This window comes from Belonocnema kinseyi, chromosome 2 (genome assembly GCF_010883055.1).
Source record: "Belonocnema kinseyi isolate 2016_QV_RU_SX_M_011 chromosome 2, B_treatae_v1, whole genome shotgun sequence".
Lineage (NCBI taxonomy): Eukaryota > Metazoa > Arthropoda > Insecta > Hymenoptera > Cynipidae > Belonocnema > Belonocnema kinseyi.
The window spans coordinates 39,966,554-39,991,658 of NC_046658.1; the positions used below are offsets into that span (position 1 = coordinate 39,966,554).

The 25,105-nt window shown below is 33.2% G+C and overlaps 3 protein-coding genes across 5 annotated transcripts in view; 1 reads left to right on the top strand and 2 right to left on the bottom strand.

Annotated features, from left to right (window-relative positions):
- Positions 1-5,221, top strand: part of LOC117167110 (peroxisomal N(1)-acetyl-spermine/spermidine oxidase) — a 9,072-nt gene extending 3,851 nt beyond the window's left edge. The window contains exon 3 of the mRNA XM_033351766.1: positions 2,854-5,221. Within this exon, the coding sequence (XP_033207657.1) occupies positions 2,854-3,676 (823 nt within the window). The 3' untranslated portion in view covers positions 3,677-5,221. The remainder of the gene's footprint in view (positions 1-2,853) is intronic.
- The window catches only part of LOC117167109 (protein TAPT1 homolog), a 40,409-nt gene extending 22,299 nt beyond the window's left edge, over positions 1-18,110 (bottom strand). Inside the window, exon 1 of the mRNA XM_033351764.1 lies at positions 18,019-18,110. Coding sequence (XP_033207655.1) covers positions 18,019-18,046 — 28 coding nt within the window. The 5' untranslated portion in view covers positions 18,047-18,110. The remainder of the gene's footprint in view (positions 1-18,018) is intronic.
- LOC117167108 (protein CREBRF homolog) overlaps positions 15,340-25,105 on the bottom strand; it is a 23,600-nt gene continuing 13,834 nt past the window's right edge. The window contains exons 3-7 of one of the 3 annotated variants that reach the window (XR_004466355.1): positions 24,212-24,637; positions 23,553-24,047; positions 19,606-19,728; positions 19,118-19,529; positions 15,340-18,155 (exon numbers count right to left, since the gene is read on the bottom strand). Coding sequence is in view for 2 of the 3 variants with exons in the window: in XM_033351761.1 (XP_033207652.1) it covers positions 19,435-19,529; positions 19,606-19,728; positions 23,553-24,047; positions 24,212-24,637 (1,139 nt within the window). In the remaining variant the exon portion in view is untranslated. Of the gene's footprint in view, positions 19,530-19,605; positions 19,729-23,552; positions 24,048-24,211; positions 24,638-25,105 lie in introns of all 3 variants that reach the window. The other 2 variants (XM_033351761.1, XM_033351762.1) reach the window with 2 other exon arrangements.

The window sequence follows — 25,105 nt, forward strand, 5'->3', positions numbered from 1 at the left end:
AATGGAGTGGGACACTTCGAAAAAGTTCGGAAAGGCATCAGGAAGCTTCGGAAAGAGAAAGCGTTCGGAAAGAAACGGAAGCAAAGTTCACATAGAAACCGGAAAAGACCGGAAAGGTACTTTCATTCCGATTCTTCCGCTAGGGAGGGTTCCTCAATTAGAGTCACGTCTGTTTGCACCAGAGCCATGCACCAGGTTATTACAGTAGAGGTAACTTTGTTGAGATGCCTACATAAATGCTAAGACGCGCTTTAGCCATTGCTAGACTAATTCGAAATAGCCTCGGACCTTTTTCATTCGAGACAATCCTAGGTTATTGCTCCCAAATGCTTATTTAGCTTTGTGACTGTATTCATCCGAAACATCTGGTACACATGCCGGTCTTTCCACAACCCGAGGACGCTTCCGATTGTCTGGTCAAAGGCCACGGACGTCTCGCATTCTCTGAATTGGAGGGGAGGGGGCAGAAGAGACTCGCGCCCTCAATATCCCATAGGAATTTGCCAGTTTCCTTTTTGCAGAATTGCTCCTTTATTCAGGTCTTACAAACTAAAGCCCCTTAATTCCCCAGGTCATCCGTATCTCGCGATAGTTCCTCCTTGTTAACTTACGCCTAGTCCATCGTCCAATTAGATCCTTAAAGTGGTCCGCCTATTGGATCGGTCAGATGAAAAATCATTAAAATTAGTTTTTCTTGGTGGAGAAATATGTCCTTCTTTACATAATGCCTTTCTTAGGGACCCTTTTGAGGTTAGAATTTGAATTAACACTGTTTAAAGTCGTGTAAAAAAACATGCAATATGGAGAGGCCTTTCGCAGGCATGCATGAAAAGTTAGAATTTCACATAAATAAAATGACCCTAAAACATTTTTGCAAAATTTTCATTTTTTGAGTCGTTATTGTTATTTAACTTTTTTAGCATTGTCCTTATAATTCATTTTTTTCTCCCGATCGGTACTAACAATCGCCATAATTTTTGGCATGTTTCGTTAAATATGTTCATTCTATGAAATAAAAATCATTTTACCATTGTTGCATAAACATTGATGAAATTAGCAACAATTTTTATAAACAAATAGAATTCGTTTTAACTTCTCTATCGATTTCAATGCCTTTGTTGACTAATTACGATAGCTCGTTTAAGTACGAAGATTTTGATAACAACAAAATTAGGGAACTCGCATATCATCAAAAGATGTGTGTGTTTTCGTGTTGATGTTCCCCTGCTCCATGCCGCGCGACGTACGATATTCACGACATTGAAGTTTGCCACAGATATGGATTTCAAAGTTGTGTAATCAATTAAAAAAAAACTAAGTGTCATAGTAAAAAAGTAAAAACACCTTTGGATTCTTCTCGGAAATATCTAAATGTGCATTTTTTGGTTTTTTTTGTAAAACCATTTTTTAAACAATTAGAGCATTTGTTGTTCAGCGCACTGTTTCTCTGTGCCCGTAGATATGGATTTCAAAGTAAAAAAAGTAAGAGTCATGTCAAAAAAGTAAAAACACCTCTGGATTCGTCTCGGAAATATCTCGGTGTGCATTTTTTGTTTTTTTTTGTTTAAAGAATTTGTTAAAAAATCACGCCATTTTTTATCTTTCTGTAATTGTTATAAACAAAGTATGCATCGGATCGAAAAACCAAGTGCACCATTGCATTCATGTTTATAAGGAATGCAATATAGGACAGATGATAAACTAGTGCTGCGCACTAATTGTTTTCGACTATGCGATTGCCTAGTAGTAGGAATCTGTATAGGTTCTTATATGGATTCTTACGTAGGAAGAAGGAACCAAGACCCTTACCGTAGAATCATTTTGGATTCTATAAAGTATAAAGGATCCTATGCAGGAAGCTGTTTCATTTCCTATAGATGGCACCTATATAGGATCCTCTGAGCGTAGGTATCCTAGGTAGGGACCCTAGTAGCACGGAACAATCCAGGAGCGTTCCCTGAGCGTGTAAAATGTCCGACACTTGGGAACGGTCCACTGAAACGTTCAAAGAATAAATTATCGTTATTGTTATTATTATCAATAAATATCCGATAAGCCGTAAGTGGTAGGTCAAAATTAATGTTAGTTTATGATATAGATACCATATATTACAAGGTAGTATATACGGTACTCAAAACTCAAAATGACATCTATTTTTACCTATTTCTTACGGTTTATGAGATAATCGTTGTTAAAAATAACAATAATAGAAGGTTCCCCTCAGGTCCCAGTGGAACGTTCCCAAGCGGCGGACATTTTACGCGCTCAGGGAACGTTCCGAAGGTGCTCGCGGAACGTTCCGTGCTATTAGGGGAGTGATTACAAATAATGTTTAATAATGTTATCTAAAACGCCCGTCTACTCCTCATTAAGGTTTTTTTTATGAATGTATCCCTAGCGAACCAAATGAACGGAAAGGATACTCTACAGAGTATCCTCATAGTATCCACATAGTATCCCTTCCGTATCATGCAACAAAAACTCAACAAAAAAAAACAGTAAGATCAACTTTTTCATTGGTGAAATTCAGATTCTACGTTGAAATTTCCATTAGAAGGTTACAGAGTAATCGCAATCGTTTTTTGTTTTTTAATGATAAAAAGTTAAAAATATATATATAAGACGTATAAGGCTTGTTGTCAGCTACTTACAAATGATGCGTTTGAAGTGTTTGAAAAGAATTACAACTTGAAATGAATTAAAATTTGAGTTACCTTTAGCTACAATGTAATTGAATAAATTAATTTTAAAATAATTTCAAGTGATAACAGTGATCTGTCTGCACCGATTACAGAAATTATTACCATTCGAATAATACAAATTTACGTGTAAATTTGAACATCATTATTGCAGTTGGCGAAAATCTGACGTAAGTGGAACGAACCAGCAAAACCGGCCCGACCTAATAGAAGTTGAATGTCAGAACGGAAAAAAGATAACGGCCGATCAGTTGATATGCACTATACCCTTGGGCGTTCTGAAAGAAAAGTCGCATGAAATATTCGAACCGCCACTACCAAGTCACAAACTCAAAGCCATAGACAGACTAATGTTTGGTACAGTAAACAAAATATTTCTCGAGTACGAGAGACCTTTTCTCAACCCAGGAGTGTCAGAGGTTATGCTTCTTTGGGACGACAGAAGCCTCTCGGAAGAGGAAAAACAAAATCTCAGTAAAAGCTGGTTTAGGAAGATATACTCTTTTACAAAAATCTCAGAGACTCTTCTCTTAGGTTGGATATCAGGAAAGGCTGCTGAATATATGGAAACTCTTAGCACAACTGAAGTATCCGAAGTTTGTACATCAATTTTAAGGCGCTTTTTGAATGACCCTTTTGTCCCGATTCCGAAGGGATGTTTGAGAACGAGCTGGCACTCGCAACCCTTCACTCGGGGATCCTATACGTCTATGGCCATTGGGGCAAGTCAAGCAGACATCGAGTGTCTTGCTGAACCTCTATTCGAACCGAATCAAACCAAAGTGAAAATAGCATTTGCAGGCGAACACACTCATTCTTCTTTCTATAGCACAGTTCACGGTGCTTATCTCACGGGGAGAAGCGCTGCCCAGATATGCCTTGAAACTAGAAAAAAGAACGAAAAACAGCCACTTACTATTTGCTGCGAAGATACGAATGATCTCAGTTCCTGGATTCAGGGTATTTCTTTGCACTAGTATGTTGAAAAGGTTGTTGGTTGGGCGTAAAACCGATTTTACACATTCAATAGAAGGATATCTTTTAACAAAAAGAGTCGAAATTACGAGTAATACGAAATTTCGATATACGAGTGTGTACAGTCATACACATAGTACATCGACGTGCTTTAGTGCAGTTGCAAATGATTACCAGTGAATGATATCGTCTGCAAATAATAATTGCACTGGTCAACAAAATGTGACTTGTGTTCTTGATATGTGTATGTAAAATTTATTTCTCCCCTGAATGCGTTTACAAACTTTTACCATATATGTAGTTATCGCTGAGTGACATTTTACACTCAATTCTAGATTAGACGCAAATCATTTGATTAAAATTTTTAATTCGGCCCTGTTCAGCTTTCTTTCTCGCATTCCGTTTAAAGTTATGTGTTCTTGAAATTTGATTTGAGTGGTTTTTCGTACAGAATGAGTATCTTGCCTTTATTTTTGTTAATCTTCAGGTTTTTGAAATTTTCCAGCCGAATTATTTTTGAATATCTACTTCTCGTACCCTAAAGTCTAAACAATCGTAAGAAATTCTTTTAATCTAAGGCGCTTCATGATTTTAATGTGTTTTTCAACGTTCAATCCAAATACCGTCTTACTACGTTAATCATAATCATAAAGCTAATTGTAAAGAAACTTAAAAACGCAAAAAACGGATTACTGAAAATGTTATACTCAGCGTGTAGAACTCTCGAACCTTTAGAAACCCATATAAATTGTATAAAAAACGCCAAAGCTCCCTACTGTTTGGTACTTTTTCATTCGGGGTCTCCGAGATAGGACTTTGTCATTTGGACCTATGTATTTACTTTATTTAAGTCCTAAGGGTTTTTTTATTCACTGTTTAATTCACTGGAATTTATGCGAATTCTCTGAAATGTATTTGCACTTAGGGGTCGTGCACATAATACGTCGCACAGTTTGCCATATTTTTTTCCGCGTTCTAAAATTTTCTATATTTTACCGAGATTTTTTCAAATTTCGCGGGTACACATTTTTTGTGGATGGGTAGCGCTGTTTTTTCCTGTAGAATGACATATTGTAATAGACCTTTTGACTTAAAATCGGAAGTTAGTGTTGCGCAAACGCGGCCGCCATGACACCTCCCGCAAATTCAAAAGTGTCGGTTCCTTTTGACAAACAGAGGTAAAAATGTGTGCAAATATGCAATTTTTGAAAGTTAATTTGGATGCCAAAGATATGCCAGGTGCAGAATTGAGTGTAGAAGGACACAATTGTACTCAATTAAAAATATTGCTGCAGTGTCGGAAGGAATCGACAAAGGGAAAACAGAACGAATTATTTGCAAGGTTGAGGTTACATCATGCCTTTATCCATTTATCTGATGTATTGCATAAATTACAGTTTCTCACGTATAATATTGTGCTTCTGTCATCAATTTCTCGTTTTCTAAACTTTAGACATAGCTTTGGAAAGTTTATAAAATAAAAATTACACTTTTCGTAGTATGCATTCTTACGGCACCCCTCGAATTAATTAAAAAATAATTGTTTTATCACAATAACACTATAAATTCGTCAAAAAGGACCGTCAATTGAAAGGAAGTACAGTTAGTTTTCGCGCATGCGTACTCAAAAGTAATTGAAATGAAAAGGTCTATTGAAAACTATTGAAATTAACCTACTGTTTAAAGTGACCAAAGTATTACACAGAACTAACATATAATTTAAAAGATCTCATAACTTATCTATGTTACTCTAAGTTGAATAAAAGTTCTTGAAAGATTATCTATAATAATAATTAATTGCATCTTCTTTTACTGGATCTTGTACGCGTTAACAACAAATGTTTTATAAAAAGAGGTGTGACGTGGCATCGAAGGAGGAGGAAAGGAAGGTTCTGAGGTTTGTGACAATGTTTGACATAAGGGGGTGTGGGGATCAAAAATCGCGTGACGTATTATGTGCACGAAACCTTACCTGAATTCACTTGTATTATTCTCTGGAATTCCAATTAATTCTCATGAAATTTACTAGAATTCTTCTAAATTTCATTGAATTAATTTATGTGCCTTTGAATACGCTTGATTTTGTTTAATTTCTTTGTAATTCTATCAAATTCCCTTGAATTAATTTTAACTTTCTTCAGTCAGCTAGAATGAACTTTTATGCAATTTCGTTCACTCGAATCCGCTTTAAATAATTTTAATTGTCTCGTATTCAATAGAATTCATTTAAATTCTCTTGCATCAATTTGGGTTATCAACTTGCTTGAATTCTTTTAAAATCATGTTAGTTCTCCTGAATCTGCAAAAATATCACAGAATTCACTTAATTTCTCTTGAAACCGCTGTAATTCATTTGAGTGCACTCGAATCGGTTTAAATTCACATAAATCCATTTGATTTTTCTTTAATTTATTTTACTTCTTTTGAATCCGCTTTAGTTTGCTTAAATTCTTTTAAACTAATTTTAATTCTCTAGACATAGTTTAAATTTTCTTGAATCCATTTAGATCAATCTGCTTTCTCGTCAATTTGCTTGAATTATTTTAGAGTCATTACATTTATCTTGTATCAGCTTAAATTTCATAGAATTCACTTGATTTTTCTTTAAACCGCTAGAATGCATTTGAGTTCTCTGGAATCAGCTTGATTTAACTTAAATTCCAATGAATCCATTTCAAGTCTCTTAATCACTTACATTTTCTTAAATTCACTTTTATTCATTTGAATTGAATACGCTTCAATTAATTTGGGATATCGTAAATTCGCTCGAATTCTTTTAAATTCATTTTAAACGATAATTATGTTAGGCTTTGAAAACGCATCGAAATCATCAACCCCCTTTTGCAATAAATGTTCTACGCTTACTGATCGTTCAGTTTATGTTTTTGTCAAAAGTAATTTTGACCCAAAAATCGATGTTGGAAAAAAGCGTCCTATTTCATGGACAAATCACATTTTGTTGATCAGTAATTATTTCACAATTTTAAATTTGAACAATTGTGTGAAGTAAATTTTCAAACTGAATTTAAAAGAATTTTACGATTTAAAGAAATTGTATCCAATTGTATGAGTTACGTAACTTTCGGTAAATTACTTAGTTAAATATAAAAATGACAAATTGAATATTTTTTATTTTAAAAACTCTCAACAAAAAGCTACAGCTTTTTTACTTGGGGTGTGCGTAAAATCTGTTTCACGCCTGATTTTAAAAAGCAAGGGATTCAAACAGCGAATACTCAAAGTCTCTTTCCAAAAAAGATAGCAATTTGTACACATTTTCACCAACTTGCTGTATTCTGTGAATAACGCATCGAGTTGATACTTTTTAAGCTGTAAATACAGGTAATTTTCAGTGCAATGTACATAAAATTAGCCTATTTGTAAGTTACATGTTCGTTTTTTTTTAATATGCAGTAGATCTTTATTATTATTAATGCAACTGAAAAATACTAAATAACATTGCCAGTAGCGCAAAAGATGTGATACAAAAGACAGAGGATGGATTTTTGGAAATAACTGGCTCATTTAGTTTTAAAATGCGTTTTGTAAGATTTTGCAGTTTATCTAGTCGCGCAATGGTGTAAGTAACCCCAGTTTTTAAGAAATTTTTTTATCCGTGAATAATTGACAATTAAGTGTACATGGATTTTGAGGTGGATTATTTATTTGGGATTGTTGCAGCATCATCATTTTAATTATAGGGTATAATATTTAATCTAAAGATTAAGCTTACTGAATTTTCTAAGCACTTATGCAAAATTATTTTGTCCAAAATAGCTCGTCCTCTAGAAAAAACCGTTTCTTTCTATTATAAAAATTAATTTTTGAATTGAAGATTATAAAAGCTTTGGGAGGAGAAAATCAATAAGATCCTTTTTTAATGTTCTCTGATTATCTTCAAGATTTATCATGAAATACTTGTTGGCATTGTGATTGGCCAGAGCGCCCCACCGTGGGGACTGGTCGAACTTGATTGGCCAATCAAGTCTTTTTTAAAAAATCCGGGAGAACGGAAAGACAAATCGGATTGGTATTATATCCATTGTCCCTATTGATGTTATTAGGGTGTTTTAAGATTTCGATTACTTCTCTATGTTTTCTTGGAAATTTGTTGTGTGTTTCTCCAATATAGACTTTGCCACAAGAACAAGGGATTTTATATACTCCTGGATCACTGAAGGGTGCCTTTTTATCTTTAGGGGTATTTAGTAGCTGTCCTATTTTCGCAGGTGGTTTAAATATGGTTTGGATCTTGTGTTTGTTAAGAATTCTTCCTATTTGTTCAGTGTCACCTTGGATGTAGGGTAGGGTGGTGGTCATTTTTCTCTCTCTTTCTTTCGTAGGCTGTGTTGCTTTATCAATTTGTTTGTGTAATCGTTCTGTATTAGGATTTGTTTAACGTTTTGTAATTCCTTTTGTAAATTATCTTTGTCATATGGAGACAGCTCCGTGTACAAGGGAGTTGATGACCGATTGTTTTTGAGATGGTTCATCAACAATCGGTCATCACACACTCAAAAAAAGCAAGTCACCACAACCTACGAAGGAAAGAAAGAGAAAAATGACCACCACCCTACCCTACACCCAAGGTGTCACAGAACAAATAGGAAGAATTCTCAACAAACACAACATCCAAACCATATTTAAACCACCTGCGAAAATATGACAACTACTAAATAACCCTAAAGGTAAAAAGGCACCCTGCAGTGATCCAAGAGTATATAAAATCCCTTGTTCTTGTGGCAAAGTCTATATTGGAGAAACCGGGAGAGCGGTGAGCCAACGTATGATGGAACATGAAAGTAAAGTCAGGCTAAAACATTTCACGCAATCAGCACTAGCTGAACATCATATAGAAACAGGACATAACATTTTATTTGATGAAACAACAGTCATTGCAAAAACACACCAAAAAATTTTCAAGAAAACATAGAGAAGCAATCGAAATCTTAAAACACCCTAATAACATCAATAGCGACAATGGATATAATACAAATCCGATTTGGCTTTCCGTTCTCCCGGATTTTTTAAAAAAGACTTGATTGGCCAATCAAGTTCGACCAGTCCCCACGGTGGGGCGCTCTGGCCATCGTAGACAGTTTGCCTAAGAACCTCATGACCTGATACCTCAGTTTCAGGTCAGCCCTGAAGATGTGAACTGCAATGTTCACGAAACGTCGGCAAACAATTCGTAGCTTTTTACACGAGTGAAACCCGAAATATCTCTTTTCATCAAAATGAATCACCGTGAAAGCATAAGATCTACTCATTGGCATTCTTTGTTTACAAAGAAACCCATTTTCTTTAAAGTGTTAAGTGTTTAAATTTGCAGTATTAAATTACTCCAAATCATCAATTCTAATTTTAATATGTGTATTTTTCGATATTATTTTTAGACAATAACCTGTACGCAATATTGCTTCAGTAACATGTTTTTTGTTTCAAAATTAAAACCCAATTTAAATAGAATTTTTACATTTTGGGAGATTTTTTTTAACTTTGGAGACAAGTCCATTAATTTTTTTTTCTTTTAGTAATATCAAATAATTGTTAATTTGAAGATTATTCTCATAATTCTCCCAACTTGAAACTAAAAGAGATTCAACGTTTTTTTACCACATATTTGACAAGTTGATCTCAAAATTGGGTAATAAATATTCAAAACCAGAGAAAATTTTTTCGCCTAAAGAGTGGGATGAGCAAATTTTAAATGCCCAAAATATAAACGTTTGCTCAGCAAACTAGTTATGGAAAAAGTTACTAACACACAAATTGAAGATTTCAAATCTAATGCTTCAATTTCTCACGTAACTATAAAGAATATTGCAGAAGAAAATATAAAAGAAAAATTCAATTTTACCGGTTTTGAATATGAAAGATATTTGAATTGAAAAATACAAATTTCCAGCAATTTATAAATGTTACACTAAACCACTAAACTATTAATAATTTTTGCTAACTTAGCCCTTCCAGGGGCAAATTTTTCTGTCAAACTAATTCTTGTCATCAATGGTTACTTATAGGTTACCTATCAAAAAGAAAATGCGCGAATTTGGTCTGATGTTGTCGCCATTTTTAGATCCGCCATCATGAATCTTGCAATTTTGGCATCAGAATCGTAATTAGCGGCCCTAAAAAACTATACTGTATCGCAAGAAGCAATTAATTACATATTCGTTACAATTTAGAATTTTTTCAAAGAAAATTTCTATTTTTTACATATTTCAAAATTGTTTCGAAAAAATTAGCCTTCCGAACATGTCGAAAAAATATATAATGACATAAGATGTGAAATATTTGGAAAAAATGTCAAATCTCTACGACTTTCGGTTTGAGTATAATCGAATTTATTCGAAAAAAAATGCGTCTTTTGGATTTCAATTGTTTATAACTATGTACACCAAACTCTCGCTTTCAGTCACCCCGTTCTTGGCCTTCCTAGAACTGCTGGCTCCCGTAGTTTCTCAGAGGAGCAGGACGAGAGCGGTTGCAACGTTCTATATGTAGATATATATTCTAATTGGAAACAAGTCAGGCGGGTCTTACTGTTTACGTTTCGATCCCCCCGAAAGCAGTCGAAGGCTATTTGAAGGCAACCACCAACACTGGACTAAGAGCGAGAGTTTGGTGTATTAATAAACACTTTTACAGACTTTTGAAAAATAATTACGAAGCATGGATCCACAAGAGTTTGAGAATGAAGGTAAGCATATTGGAAACTGTAAACTGTACTTAACATTAAAAAAAAACACAAGAGAACAGGTGGTACGTATATGTACCACTGACACTGAAAGGGTTAAATATTAAACTGGTATTTAAAAAACTTTAAATGTTTCAAAGATAAATGTACAGCAGTTTTTAACGAAAAATTATTGTAGAAAATTATTTAAAGTATAAATTACTTCTATTAGTTGTAGTAGTATACCTAAATTTGGATCAAATTGTTGGAAAAAGGATGAAACTTGGTCTATATGTTCTTTGTGACTTAAAAAAAGTTTTAGTATCGGATGCAAAACTTTTTTTTAATTTAGTATCCAGAAATCTGCAAAAAAAGTTTTAGCACCTTGAATGCCACTTAATTCATCAAAATAATATTTCTCTATTCTCTCTGATACCGAAAATCTTAATACATAAAATCAGAAAGCATCAAAAGGTCTATGAATGTATTTTGTTGCAATGAACTACTTTTTAAGTTACCTTAGTGTTATGTTTCAAATATTGAATGAGTTTTCTTTATATAAACAACGTAAACAATTTTGTTTAATTTTATAAATCTCCGAAAAAACATATGGGGCATTATTTCTCAACTGCCCCAACTTTAAAAGTCATGTTCTTCGATTGTTTTCAAATTCTGGAAATATGTTCTCATATCCAATAGTACTTAGTTCACAAATTTATAGACCAGGATTACCACCCCTCCCTAAGTGGTGGGGGTTGAATTTTCCACTCCAACGCTTGTACGGGTAGTTTCAAAAGGCTATAACTTAGTTCCTAATTACGCGATTTGATTTTTTATGAGGGTTTTGGAAACAGTTTTTTATATACTTTCATCCTATATTATTATTTACAACAACAAAAAACTTCTTCATTTTTTTAATAAATAAATTTTTTATTTAATTTTTTTCGCAATTCAGCGTTCTCAGATTTTTTTATTTTTGTCGAAAAATAAAGCTTGACTTTTTTACTATAAAGAACCATAAACAAGAAAATAGAGAAATTAATTTTTAATCAGATACAGGGCCGCATTTAAATGGAGTCCTGGCGCTCACGCTCCAGCATACCTCAAAAACAGTTTTAAAGTAAACTAGTTTTGTTAATTCTTCACGTATACTTAGAATTGGCTTAGGTCACTAAAAAACCTATTAAAAAATGTTTCCTTGTAAATTTAAAGAAGTTTTTTCTTTTTAAAATATATTACACGAAAAAGTGGTTACTTTAAAAATTAACAGTATTTTCTTAAAATTAATTATTTCTTACTACACCATTGTCTTACGTATAAGCTGTATTTATTTAAATAAATATATACTACTAAGGCATTAGTAATTAACGCCTGTTATTAGCCTAGGTACTATTAATCATAGTTGCCATAGTATACCACGTGGAGGTAACAGCGCAATTTTAGACTCCTTCTATTAAAAATTGGGGTGCTTGATTTTTATGAGTTCCCTTGCCCCTCACTTTAAAACCTATTTAGGCGGTTCGCCTTTTCTTTGCAACAGCTTTCAACTGTTTCACATTTCCCGTACTCTTCCTAATTCTAGCACTACGTGTTAGTTCAAGGGGCGCAATATTGTACAGGACGTTCTTCTTTCCTTTTGGAGCACTCTTGTTTTTTCGAGTAAGTTTAGATATGGTAAATGTCAAACAGTTGAAAGCCGATGCAAACAAGAAGCGAACAGCTTTAATAGGTTGTAAAGTGAGAAGCAAGGGGATTCACAAAAATCAAGCACCCCAATTTTTTTTTAATCAAAGGAGTCCAGAATCACACTGTAACCTCCACGTGGTAGACTCCGGAAATTATGACATGCGATAGTACCCAGGCTAAGAACAGGCGTTAATTACTAATACCTTTGTAATATATTTATTTAACTAAATACAGCTTAGACGTAAGACAATGGTTAAATTATATATTTATTTTTTAATTTGTATGAGAAATGAGCAATTATTGTCTGAATACAAATTGCAGAAGTAAAAAAATCATTAATTTTAAGAAAACTACTGTTAATTTTAAAGTAACCACTTTTGTGTATATATTTAAATAAGTTTCTTAATGACCTGAGCCAATTCTAAGTATACGTGAATAATTAACAAAACTAGTATATTTGAGAACTGTTTTGCGGTATGGTGGAGCGTGCCGTCCGAATGTGAACGCCAGTACTCCCGTTACAATTGGCCTGTATCTTATTCAAAATTAATTTCTGCATTTTCGTGTTTGTAGTCTTTTATAGTAAAAAAGTCAAGCTTTCTTTTACGACTAAAATAAAAAAAATCGTAGAACCCTAAATTATGGAAAATTTTAAATAAACAATTAATTAATTTAAAATAAACAAATTTGTTGTTTCTGTTGTAAATAATAATATTAGGTGAAATTATGTAAAAAGCAGTTCCCAAATCCCTCATAAAAAAATTAAATCGCGTAATCAGAAACTAAGTAATAGGCTTTTGAAGCTACCCGTACAAGCGATAGGGTGGAAATTCAACACCTCCCCCAAGTTAGGGAGGGGTGGTAATTCCGGTTTATAACTTTGTAGATTAGTACTATTGGATAGGCGAACATATTCCCAGAATTTGTAAACAATCAAAAAACATGACTTTTAAAGTTGGTACAGTTAAAAAATAATGCCCCATTTATAAGTCGCTGTTGATAGATCATGAAAGGTCGTCGAAGTTTTCTTAATAGATCATTTGAAGCGACTCCAAAGCGCAAGCATTTACATCAGGTACAGTACTGTTATGTTTCAAATATCCAAAAAGTTTTCTCATAAAAACAAGGTAACTAATTTAGTTTAAATATTCAAAAACGGCATTGGTAGGTCATGAAATGTTCTTAAATAGGTCAATCGATGCGTCTCGAAGACGCAAACAAACACACATCATATACACATACAGTACAGTTGTATTCCCAACGTGAAACAAGTTTTCCTCTTAAATACAAGATAAACAATATATTTTTCAAATTTACAAATCGGTATTGCCAGATCATAATAGATCATGAAAGGATCGTCAATAGGTCTCGCATATGCGAACAATTATATCAAATACAGTATCGTAGTATTCCTAATATCAACTAAGCTTTCCTTATATAAACAGAATAATCGGTTTTTTAAACATCATAAATTGCTACTACCCTCGCGTCAAAATTTATAGATCCTGTGATGGAATTAAATCGAAATGTCGAAAAAAAGTACATTTGAAAACTTACATTGTTACAAGCAAAATTAACAAAATGACTTCTGAAAATTCCGTTTAGCTTCCTCATAGAGGGAAGCTTGTAATTACCTACATTTTTAAATCTACTTTTCTGTCCTATTTCGATAGAATTCAACGTCAGGAGCTCAAAAATACAATTTTTGTTATGTCCTTGTGTGTATGTAACTTGTGCCTGATTACCATTTATCGCAATTGGTATCCATATCTGATTTAGATTTTCAGCTAGCTAGATCGGGCAATTAGAAGTGTTTTTTTTTTGCATTTAGAGATTTAAAAAAAAATACATTGTTTATATCAGAAATTTTATTTTTATCTTTAAAATAGCTCAATGCTAGTCGCATCAATCCACCTTATATTAAACCTGTTATGACAAACCAGTACTGAATTATAAAATTTCAACAAATGGGTTTATTCTGTTTATTTGAGAAAAACTTTGTTGATATTAGGAATACTACATTACTGTATCTGATATATTTGTTCGCGTCTTCGAGATGCGTTGAAGGACCTTTCGCCGAACCTTATATGACCTCTTATGACCGTAAGACATGGATGTTCTCGGGACATCTTTCGTACTGACATTAGACGTTTTAAGAGCATCCCTAGGATGTCCAAAAGACATGTTATAAAAGATGTTTTAGGGATGTCCCAAATACGTTTCTAGGACATACGTTTCTAAAAATTAATTGAATGAGAAATTTTGTATTGCAAAATCAGAAATGGGATATGCGTTTCAACCAAAAGGAGTACTTGCATCAATGAAAATGTGTTCCTATACCAAAATACTTGATGCCAGCGGTTTTTCTTGAATATCTCCATTCAACCCAAATATTACTTACATATCGCTTTAGTTTGGACGGTAGTTTTATGATCTAGCAATATCGATTTATAAATTTAAAAAATATATTGTATCTTTATATAAGGAAAGTAGTTTTAACATTGGGAATACAACATTACTATATGTGACGTATTTGTTCTCGTCGAATTACCTATTGACAAATCTTCCATGACCTTCTATGATCTAACGATATCGAATTTTACATCGAAAAAATAGAATATCTTTGTATGAGAAAAACATTTTTAATATTGGGAGAGCAGTAAGAAAATTACTTACTTGCTTATATAACAAAAACTTTTTTGATATTGGGAATATAAAAGTACTGTATCTGATGTAATTGTTGCGTTCTTAAGTCAGTTTCAATAAAACACATTGATTTACCTTTTGATGGTATCTCTGTTTTTCTGGAAATAGGACTTTCTGTAAAGATTAGAAAGATCAACTTAATGAAATAATTTTTTTTTTGTAAATTAAAATAAACCTCTATCTATTCGTAAACAAATTTATTTGGTACATGTGAGGAATGAGGAATCACGAATAAATCTACGCATAGTGAATACACCCTAAGTACTTAGTAGCGCTATTTTACATATATGATTCCCCCATGAGAATCAAAAGGAAAATTTAATTACGTTAACTATTCTTTTATAATTATTTGGTGCATATTAATATAATTTTTTTAAAACTTTTTTTAGAATAGAAAGAATAATGTTCTTTGCATACATTTATGTTTCTTGGTTTTTCAACAATTTGAGCTAAATTGAACAACTTTGGTTGTACCGTATTTCAGTGATGATAAGTTTTAATTTATACTTATTTTGTTTATCATTTAAGATTAGTTTAGAATGTACAAGAGTATATAAGGAGAAGGAAAAATATAAAAATAACTTTGCGAGCGGGTCAGGATAAACACACAAACTTATATATTTCACATTGTAAAATGATTTTGGACGATACATAGCGCGGTAAGCTAACCAAAATGTAGTTGCCCATTGCCCACGTTTCGTTTGCTCTTTTCAGAATAAATTTAATATTTTTATTACGCTAGGCTACTATTGCCAGCATAAAATAATTATTAACTGCGCCCTTCTTTAAAATTTCAAATAATCAAACGTTGAATTTAGGAAAAAGAGCTCGATTTTTTATAATATTTTGCTTGAAATTCTTGCCCAACATGATAAAGATATTGATCAAAGCTGAACTGTAGTGTACAGATTAATGTAATTTGCACAAAACCAAAGTGCATTCGCTTTTTGCTGTTGTTGACTGGCAAAACCGAATACGTAGCACCGTTTTTTAGTCTACGAAAACCAAAACATTTTTGTAGACATCCACGTAATTAAAAATAGTGTTTGCCTGATGTGATTTTAACTTATTACAAATTTTATTATTATAGTCATGTACAGATGATGTATTCCTTATTTATACACACGTATGTCATAGAACAAATATTACGAATACAATGTGAATAAAATACCAGATACCGTAAAATAGAAAACATCTATTTGATTTTCTTTTACCTTCCGAAAAAAGCTTGGGCTCAAAATTCTGCCATGATTCTATCCTTTCACTCTCAGTGTAAAATATAATCATTAAAAAAATAAAACTTCCGAACAAACTAGTCAACTACTTTCATCAAATATTTTTCTTACAAAAAAGATAGAGTTTTGTCGATATTTAATCCCTTCTCTTTTTCTTCCAAGTACAATATCGTTTAATAGTTAAGCGTTACGTCTTGTAAATTGAAAAGTGTTTGGTTAGGTAATATTCAACTTTTTTTTACTATTAATATGACTTACTTTCGCAATAACAATTTCTTTAATATTACTGTAAAGGATACTGATCAGGTATTGATTGTGTTCAATCGAAAATGCAATCGTAGAAAATAAAGTTTTTAATCCAAGTCAAATAAAGTAGATATCACAAATTATCCTCAAAAAAAATTACGATGGATAATATTGAATTAAATTCAGAATTTTTCATGCAAGCGAAATTTTCTCTACCTACATGTTATATTAGGGTGACCTCGAATGGTTACCAGCACTTGCAATTTTCATATTTCCACATAATTCGAATGAAATCAACAAATTTCAGAAACAAATAGTTAACCCCTCGAACCAAAAAGCAAAAAGTTTAAAAAAATTACGTCCCCTTCCCCAGTTATTTTTGGTTCTCAAAATAAGCGAACACATTTTATTTAATTGTTCAATATTAACACGCGCCACTCAGCCGATGAAGTTTTCCAAAGGTACAACTCCGGGAAAAACACATTTCTGTCAATTCTGACTGAAACGTGAAAATGTAAAATAAATAAGTAGCAGAAATCCTTTCATTATTGCATGCAAATTTTCTTCAAGAAAAACGAATCCTTCATTAATGCAATAATATAAAAATGTATTAACGCTTTACTACAGCCCACAAACTGCTTTTATGATGCCCCAAAAACTACTCTATGAAAGTGCAATGGAATTTTAATGGCCGTATTATTTTTTTCTCATTTCCTTTTCATAAATCCTCATGACTGAATTATAAGATTTTAATGTATTTCTTAATTAATTTTTAACTTCTTTAACCAATTTTTGTTACATAACATCACGAATGAATGGTACTTATGAATTACATGGCTTAAATCAGTATAACGATAAAATGCTTAGATATTAGAACTATTATAAATTTGTTCATTTTTTACTTGTGCTGAAAAAAATAATTAGGAGAAAAAATTGAAATTTGTTGAAACATTAGCAAAAGAAAAGCAATTTTTCTAGCTTTTTCTCATCAAAAGTTGCACTTTAACCATTTTAAATTGCTTAAACCACAAATAAACTACTGAAACAAAAATACAATTAAACGTATTCTGTGAAAACAAGTTATTTGAACAATTTAAAAGAAATGAAAAAATGCATACAATTTTTTAATTTTGTATCTATTCATGAGTTTCCATAAGATTATAAAAAGACAGCCTATGCAAATGATATATTTTCACGTTTTAGACGGAATTTACAAAAAAAAGTATTTTCTAGCAAAACTGAGGACAGCCGTAAACAAAATTCTAAACATTTGGTCGTTTCGGCCACCATAATGTTATGTTTAACTAAAGAATGAAAATCAAAAATTTTCCAACAAAATTAAACTAACTTGTCACAACTTTTATGTTTTTTGTGCCTTAAGCATAAAACAATCTTATGTAAGAAAATAAAAAAAGTTATTATTCATGACATGAGTGCTGACTGATAAAAATATTTTTCCTATAAAAAACACCTGTGCAGTACCTTTTACGCTACAAAAGAATATTATCATTCGAAACGCTAATTGTTAAATTCTACCTCGATTTCAATAAGTTCATAGGCAATTTGAATTGACGCGAGCTGCACTATCGTGAGCATGGAAACTATTATTATCGTAGATACGTATGGAATATATTAATAAAATATATTTAAAAATCAAACGTGACACATGTAAACTCTAAATGAGAAGCGCTGCCAGAGCTACATTCTCTAATATTTTACATTAAAATATATATTTCTTCCTTACGCACGCACGCACTCACCAAAGCACACACACACACACACACACACTTACTCGTGTATATATTTCTATATTGTAACATTATAAATTTATATTAATTTCTCGTTCAAACTATTTTTTTTTACACAGGTATAGCGTTTCATTTGAGGTAGACCAAGTCAGCCACTACTCCATACTTGAAAGGCAGACGTCTATTTCACAGAAAGAATAAACAATGGTCGTAAAAATCAAATAACAATAAAGTGAATATCTTTATAATTTATAAGGCGCAGGTACTTTTAAAAACGTTTCAATAAAATCAAAATAAGAAAGTCAAAACATATTTGTCACGTGAAGTTATTTTTAAATTACCGTATTTACACTGTTTCGAAAATTAATAACTAATTTGAACTACACTTCTAACATTAAACGCTCCTCGATGTCCGCTCTCACATACAAAACTTATTTGGTGAAAATATGCTAAAAAACTTAAAATGTTTCTAAAAAATTCGGAAGAAAACAATAATGACGACTGCTGCTTCCAAGCACGGGCGCATTAACAGCTAATTTTTTATATTCTATGAATATAGATTAACGTTACTTGATTAATAAATTAACATACGATGAACTTTAACCAACTTCAACCTAAAAGTATTTGCCAGAATTTTAAACAATCGATGAAACAAATTTTTCTTTAACGGGTTATTTACTGCCCAAATTCTAAAGCGAGTATTCTTCTAATTACCAAGAATTTTTTTGTTTTTCTTATTTCAGTATTTTGGTAGAGGTTGCCGATATGATTTAAAATGTTCAGCTAATCTGCTTCCTGTCAAGTTGGCAACATTTATAATCATATTTACTATTTGAAATAAAATTTTGAACTAGATTTTGTACATATTTGCATGTTGAATTGAAATAATATTTTTCAGGTTTTGCATTAAAACTCTAGTATTTTTGCTGAAAATGGTGATGAAGCCAACCAAAAAAAAACTTTGTGTCCAGAAAATTTGTTGTATTTTGCTGAAAATACTTAGATTATTCTTTTATTCAGCTGTGGATTGGGCTACACCCTCTCTTAGGATGCAACGGAACTTTTCAAAACAAATAGATTTTTCTCGAAATCTACAGTTTATTTCCCCTTAATTTTTAATAGGATTCTTCTAGAAATACTTACTTTAAAAAAATTACTTTTGAGAGCGCTGGCGCACTTAGGAAGGCGCCTAGCGAAGGGGGCGAGAGAAGGTGGTAACCCCGTATATCCACGCCAGTCCGCCACTGCATTCTGCTTATTCCAAATAACTAAGTAGTTGGGCATTCTTGCATTCTATCACAGAGACAAAACTTCAAGGGTGAACATAATTAAGGCTTACCGGGAACAGTAACTTTTTACGACCTGTCGATTATCTTGAACAAACGAATTTTCTCGCAGTATAAGGCGCCTGGCAAGCCCTTCATATCTACGTGTTTTACCACTACGGCGAAAAAGATATACTAAAACTCATCGATACCTCCATCAGGTACTCCAGATCTGACTTTATCCAGCACTTTGTTCACAAAATCTGTAGAATGATTCGCTATCCGTACTTCTGAAACAAACAGCGAAGACGCCATACACAAAATAGATTCTATTGCTAATTTTTGTCTATAAAACTCCTTACTTACTTGTAGCCAATTTACAGTATTTGTCCATTTGGCGGGTGAGCTCTTCCTGAACTTCCGGATTCGGCTCAGTCAGTTTCGCAGCTAGAGTCTGTTTTATTTGGGATATTCCGTGAATAAGCCTCCCTGCAATCAAAATATTTCCCAATGAAGATTCCACACTCTAAAAAGTATTTTTTGTCCAACCTGCACCGAAAGTATGCCTTTTCGAGCATTTTCAGTGTACGTAGGTTGTTTATTTTCCATCCGGATATGACACGGATAAAGAGTAGCTTTCTCTGCTTGTTTCTTTGGGCTCCAGCACCATGGATGGAAAGAAGGCAGTGAACGCCAATCGCCTTCTTCACGGAAAGAAATTTCGGCCGGCTCGTGCATGAACTGTTTCCAGCATACTGCACACATATTTTCGTGTGCGAACACCTTTTGGGAGAACAGCTCACCCGAACTGGCGGAGACTCCTTATTCCGAGTCATTCCGAGTTGAAGGAGCGCTGTTGCACTAAAAAGGAAAACGTAGACGCTCCGCAGGAAATTGTACAATAGATCTTTTTAAAACTTTTTTTTTAATGACATTTTTCACAATTAAAACGAATACTGCGTGTTTCATCAAAAAGTAGCCACAGGGAAAATCGTAGTTCCTTTTTAGGCGAATAATTTTGCCATTACAAATTTCCCCTACCACCCCAAGAGACTCCCTTTTGAGAGGCTCGGCTGAATATTTTAAGAGTCTTTAAACATCTCGTTCTTTCTTTATGAATTGTATGATTTTTTGCGTGTTTCAACAGAGGAAATAATAAGTTTCATGAATGTCCAGAATGTGCAGTTTTTATAAAGTACAACACCTTACTAATCAAAACTTAGCAAGATAAAATTTTCCACTGTAAGCCTTTTGATACCTAAATAGATTCAGAGTGTTACCTGCATATATAGAAACAATGTAGACATCATTTTGTGTTTTAAACTTGGCTTACACATTTTTAAAGTGTCATCATAATGAGAGGATATTTAGTTTTGTGTCAAACTGATTATTGCGGATTCCACGGAATCTCCACATTTCGAAACCCCCTGAATAAAAGAAAAACAGGTTTTCCAATGGTGACGATTGCAACTGATTGCAGAGTCAATTTTGAGTGACTGACATGATTTAACGGTGAAATCCCAGTAATTGCAGTGATTTCGCGGTAAATCCCAAATGATCGCAGAGATTTCTCGGCGAAGTTTGAGTGATGACAGTGATTGCACGGTTAATGTATCCGGGAGAAGCATACATATATAATTTATTTTTTTAATTATAGGAACCAATATAAAAATACTTTCAGATGTACGTACAGAAGAGTCAAAATAGATGTTACAAATGCAAAAGCTCAGAAAACCGGCGACAAGGCACGGATTTACATGAAACCTTTTGCGTTGTGTTGCTTAAACTATGTAATAAATAGCTTTAAAAGATGAGACATGGGCGCTAATTTGAAAATTCACTTTTTTTCTCTAAAAAAATCTAGAGAATCGATGTGAAAGTTGAATAACATGCATGAAGTGAGTCCTAGGACCACAAAAATACTATGTGTATTTATAGTATGTTAAAGCTCCTGATTATGAATTCCAGGAACATGATTTCTGACGATTATTTTGAAAAGAGTTCATCGGGCAAAAATGCATTTTTACAGATAAATAGCACTTATCATTTACAAAAAGAATGATGGTATGAATTTTTCCTTTGCAGGCCATACTTTCTAAGTAATCAACTTTGGGAGTAGATGGTGAGTTTCACTGCGCGGGCCGTACGTTACTTTCATAGCTCGTATCTCGAAATCGGATCTTTTCTGGATAAAAGTGTACGAAACTGAAATTGTATAGAATTTTCCGTCCTAAAATTCCTATACATTTCTATACATTTTCATCGAAAAAAATTTTATTTCGAGATATGAGTTGCGCCAGGAGCGCGAGACCCGCGTTTTAAAACTCACCCTCTACACCCAGGGTGAATTTCTCGGAAAATATGGCCATCGAAGGAAAAATTCATACCGTCATTCTTGTTATAAATTAGAAGAGCTATTTGTCTCTTATAGTGTATTTTTTTCGATGCATCCTTTTCAAAATAATAATCTAAAACCATTTTTTGAGGACGTTTTGTTTGATTTAAGGGTGTTTTTACCCTTCATCCCAAGTCAAAAATGTTTTTTATTTATTTATTATGCCTTAAGGAACATGTATACTAAATATAAATCTTTTTTTTCAAAAATATCCACAAACGTTTTAAATATTTGGTCCGCTATTTTGAGTTTTTTGGAATTGAAATTCAGAATCAACATATACAACTACATATTCAGCTCAATATGCACAGTATTTTTGTGGCTCTATAGGACTTAATTTATTCAAGTTAGTCAACTTTTTGATCGATTTTAAAATTTTTTTAACAAAATTGGATTTTCAAATTAGCGACCATGTGTGATTTTTAAACTTTTTGTTACATGTTATTAGCAACACAATGTAAAAGCTTTCATCAAAATCCGTAACTTACTGCCGGGTTCCGCAGTATAAACCTGTCTTGACTCGAATATATGTATACAAGCAGACACTATAGTAACAGGTATAGAGCATATACCCTGACGTAACAGACGACATTTACGGCGAATTCTGTTATACTGCACTGGTGCACTACAAGAGCACTCCGACCTGCACAGAAGCAGGTCGGAGTGAGAAGGAAGAAGTAAGAAGAAGTAAGATGGAGCGGCCTGAGTGCCCTTGGAACACGCCAGTGCAGGATAACCGAATTTGCTATTAAGTATTTCAGGTTGTGACGTCAGCTGGCATGAAGCCTGCACGCCAAGGGCCAAGCAATATTAACAATTGCATAGACGATACTTTACTTTTCTTATTCCTTACTATCCTTCAGGGTGACCACAAGATTTAATTTTCCATTTTCCCTGAGGTTTCCCTGATATTTAGACGAATTTTCCTGGCAGGAAAGTATTCCACAGCGAATAAGATTTCAATAATGTGCCAAGCAAAATAGTGAAAGAAGCCAGAAAAATGCGCTTTATATGGCAGTATGAATTAATTAAGTATGGGACATGTATCCAAACTATCAATAAATAAATACAAATAAAAAACTAAGAATAGAATTATATTTTTAAAGAATGTGCATACATTGAAGAAATATTGATATCAGGAAGTGCTTCCAAAATAATATTAAAACATATCAATTTCTATTTTCCCTGACAACTACTTCATTTCCGTGACATATTTTTTTCCCCTGCCATTTCCTTTACACCCTGAAAAGTGGCCACCCTGATCCTTGCATTAAATTAGGGCAATTTATAATATACACGCATAGTATTTCAGGAATAATTTTACTAAATCGATTTTGTTAAGTAAAAATTGAAAACAAAAGTTCATTTTTTTGTGAGACAATGTATGTGATTGCAAAATAATTGCACTTAATTGCAGGGTGAATTTAGTTGATTGCACTTGATTTTACGTGGCTGCAGGGTGAATTCGAACAATTCCACTGGATTTTTCGTCATTGCATGGTGAATTGAGTTATTGCAGGTGATTGCAAGGGATTTTAAGTAATTGCAAATTATTTTTAGTAATTGCAAAGTGACTGCAATAACGTCTGTATACTCATTGTAAGAGTTATGTACCCCTTGACTTTGACACATTTCATTCATCTTGTTCCTAAATTTATCTTTTAAATTAAAAACTCAAGAGGATTAAAATAAAAATGTTTAAATTGAAGTTTTCACAATTAAATATGGTACAAATGGATAATATTAAACTGAGTTCCGAAGCTTTAAAATGTAAAGGGCTATAAGTTTTGTAATTTCATATTATAACACAAGAAATTTTCAAGAATTCCATGTTCAACGGCCACCCTAATTTAAAAAATATGCTAAATATATAGGTAATTTGAGCCTGTATAATAGTATAAAAAGTCGTTCACTCAACTGTGCTCTTGTTCCAGGCCGTGAAGCTTAATTTTATTCGCTTCATGTTGAGCTTTTTTCTTCAGTCGACAGGCACGCGATGCCAATTTGTTTTTTTCCTTCCTTGTTTTAGGTCGTGCAGTAAATGGCAGTTCGGAAACAGGAGTCATATCGTTGATAACACGAGAGAGTTTATCCAACTCTCGACCAATGCTGTACAGTTTTCTTGGATTTGGAGTAAGATCATTTCCATCACCCTTTCTTGCCTTTCCGCTGTGTTTGATGCCTCTAAGAGCACAATGTGGACTAAAAACAGGATCTGTGGCCTCATTTAAAACATGAGGATCTTCCAAACGTGCTCTGGCGACTAATCGTTGGCCTTTTGGTCCCTTCGCTTGAACGTTGTACTGCCAGAAGTATCTTTCCTTCTTCTGCCTAGCAGCTTCTCTTGCTGCCTCACTGCCACCACCGCCTCTACCTATACTGCCTTGATCCTCACCATCACTGCCACCTGTTCCTGTAATAAATATCGATTATTATTTTAATAAAAATGTAATGTTCTTAGGAGATGTATTTCTTTAAGATTGAATTATAGCACTCAATTTTGTAATGTCTTTAAAATTCGTATCTTTAAAATTATTTATTCTGGAGAATGGTGTTTTTATATTAGAGGATAATTACCATTGTCACTGCTATAATCATCGTAATGATCGCTGTCGTCGTCACTATCCTCATATCCTTCGTCATGGCTAAGAGGATCAAGATGTCCTAGCGGATCAGGACTCAAAGCACCACCAGTACTTAAACTGCTCGTTGAACCTGCTTCAGTTAAACCTAAACCAGCTGTACTTCCTGTACTCAGTAAATGAGGTCTGGGTTCCCGGCGAGCCCAGATTTGTTCTAACCCCATAGACTGGGTTGGTGCTGACATAGAAAGCCTCGAAACTTTGCTTTTACTAGACGATCCAGCAACCGAATCCATTTGACTATACATCGGACTGCTTGGAGGGTTATCGCCTTTTTTCATCAACAATTCGTGGAGAGTAGATTGCCCTGTGGGTCTGGTTGTCGGATGTGGAGAAGTTGATGAACTAGCCGTGGAACTTCCTGAATGGACATAAAAAATATTATTTAAAACTAATCCTACGAAAATCAATCTGAACTGTACTATAAATTATAGTATACAAATAATTAGTATAATTATATTTAAACATATTAAAGGCATTGGAATCAGAACCCAAATTCATAATTGGATAAGTTTGTTGCATGTTTTTATATATTTTTTTACAGTTCAATTGAAAGAAAACTAAAAAATGTACATAATTTCGAAAGAAAAGTTTTTTCAAATAAGTTTGAATTTTTTAAAGTTTAAAAAGTATATTTTGTTAACTTTTGCGGGAAAATCTGATTGGTTCGGCGGATTTTCCGAACACAGTTTGAGTAGAGCGGTTGTCCAGTTTAAAGTGTTCGCACAACAAAATACAGTCTGTCAAGTTAAAGCGTGGGTGGCTTTACTCGCAGTCGGTAAGGTGTATCGACATGATTTTGGTGTCAAAATATTAAGAAGAGCTCCCT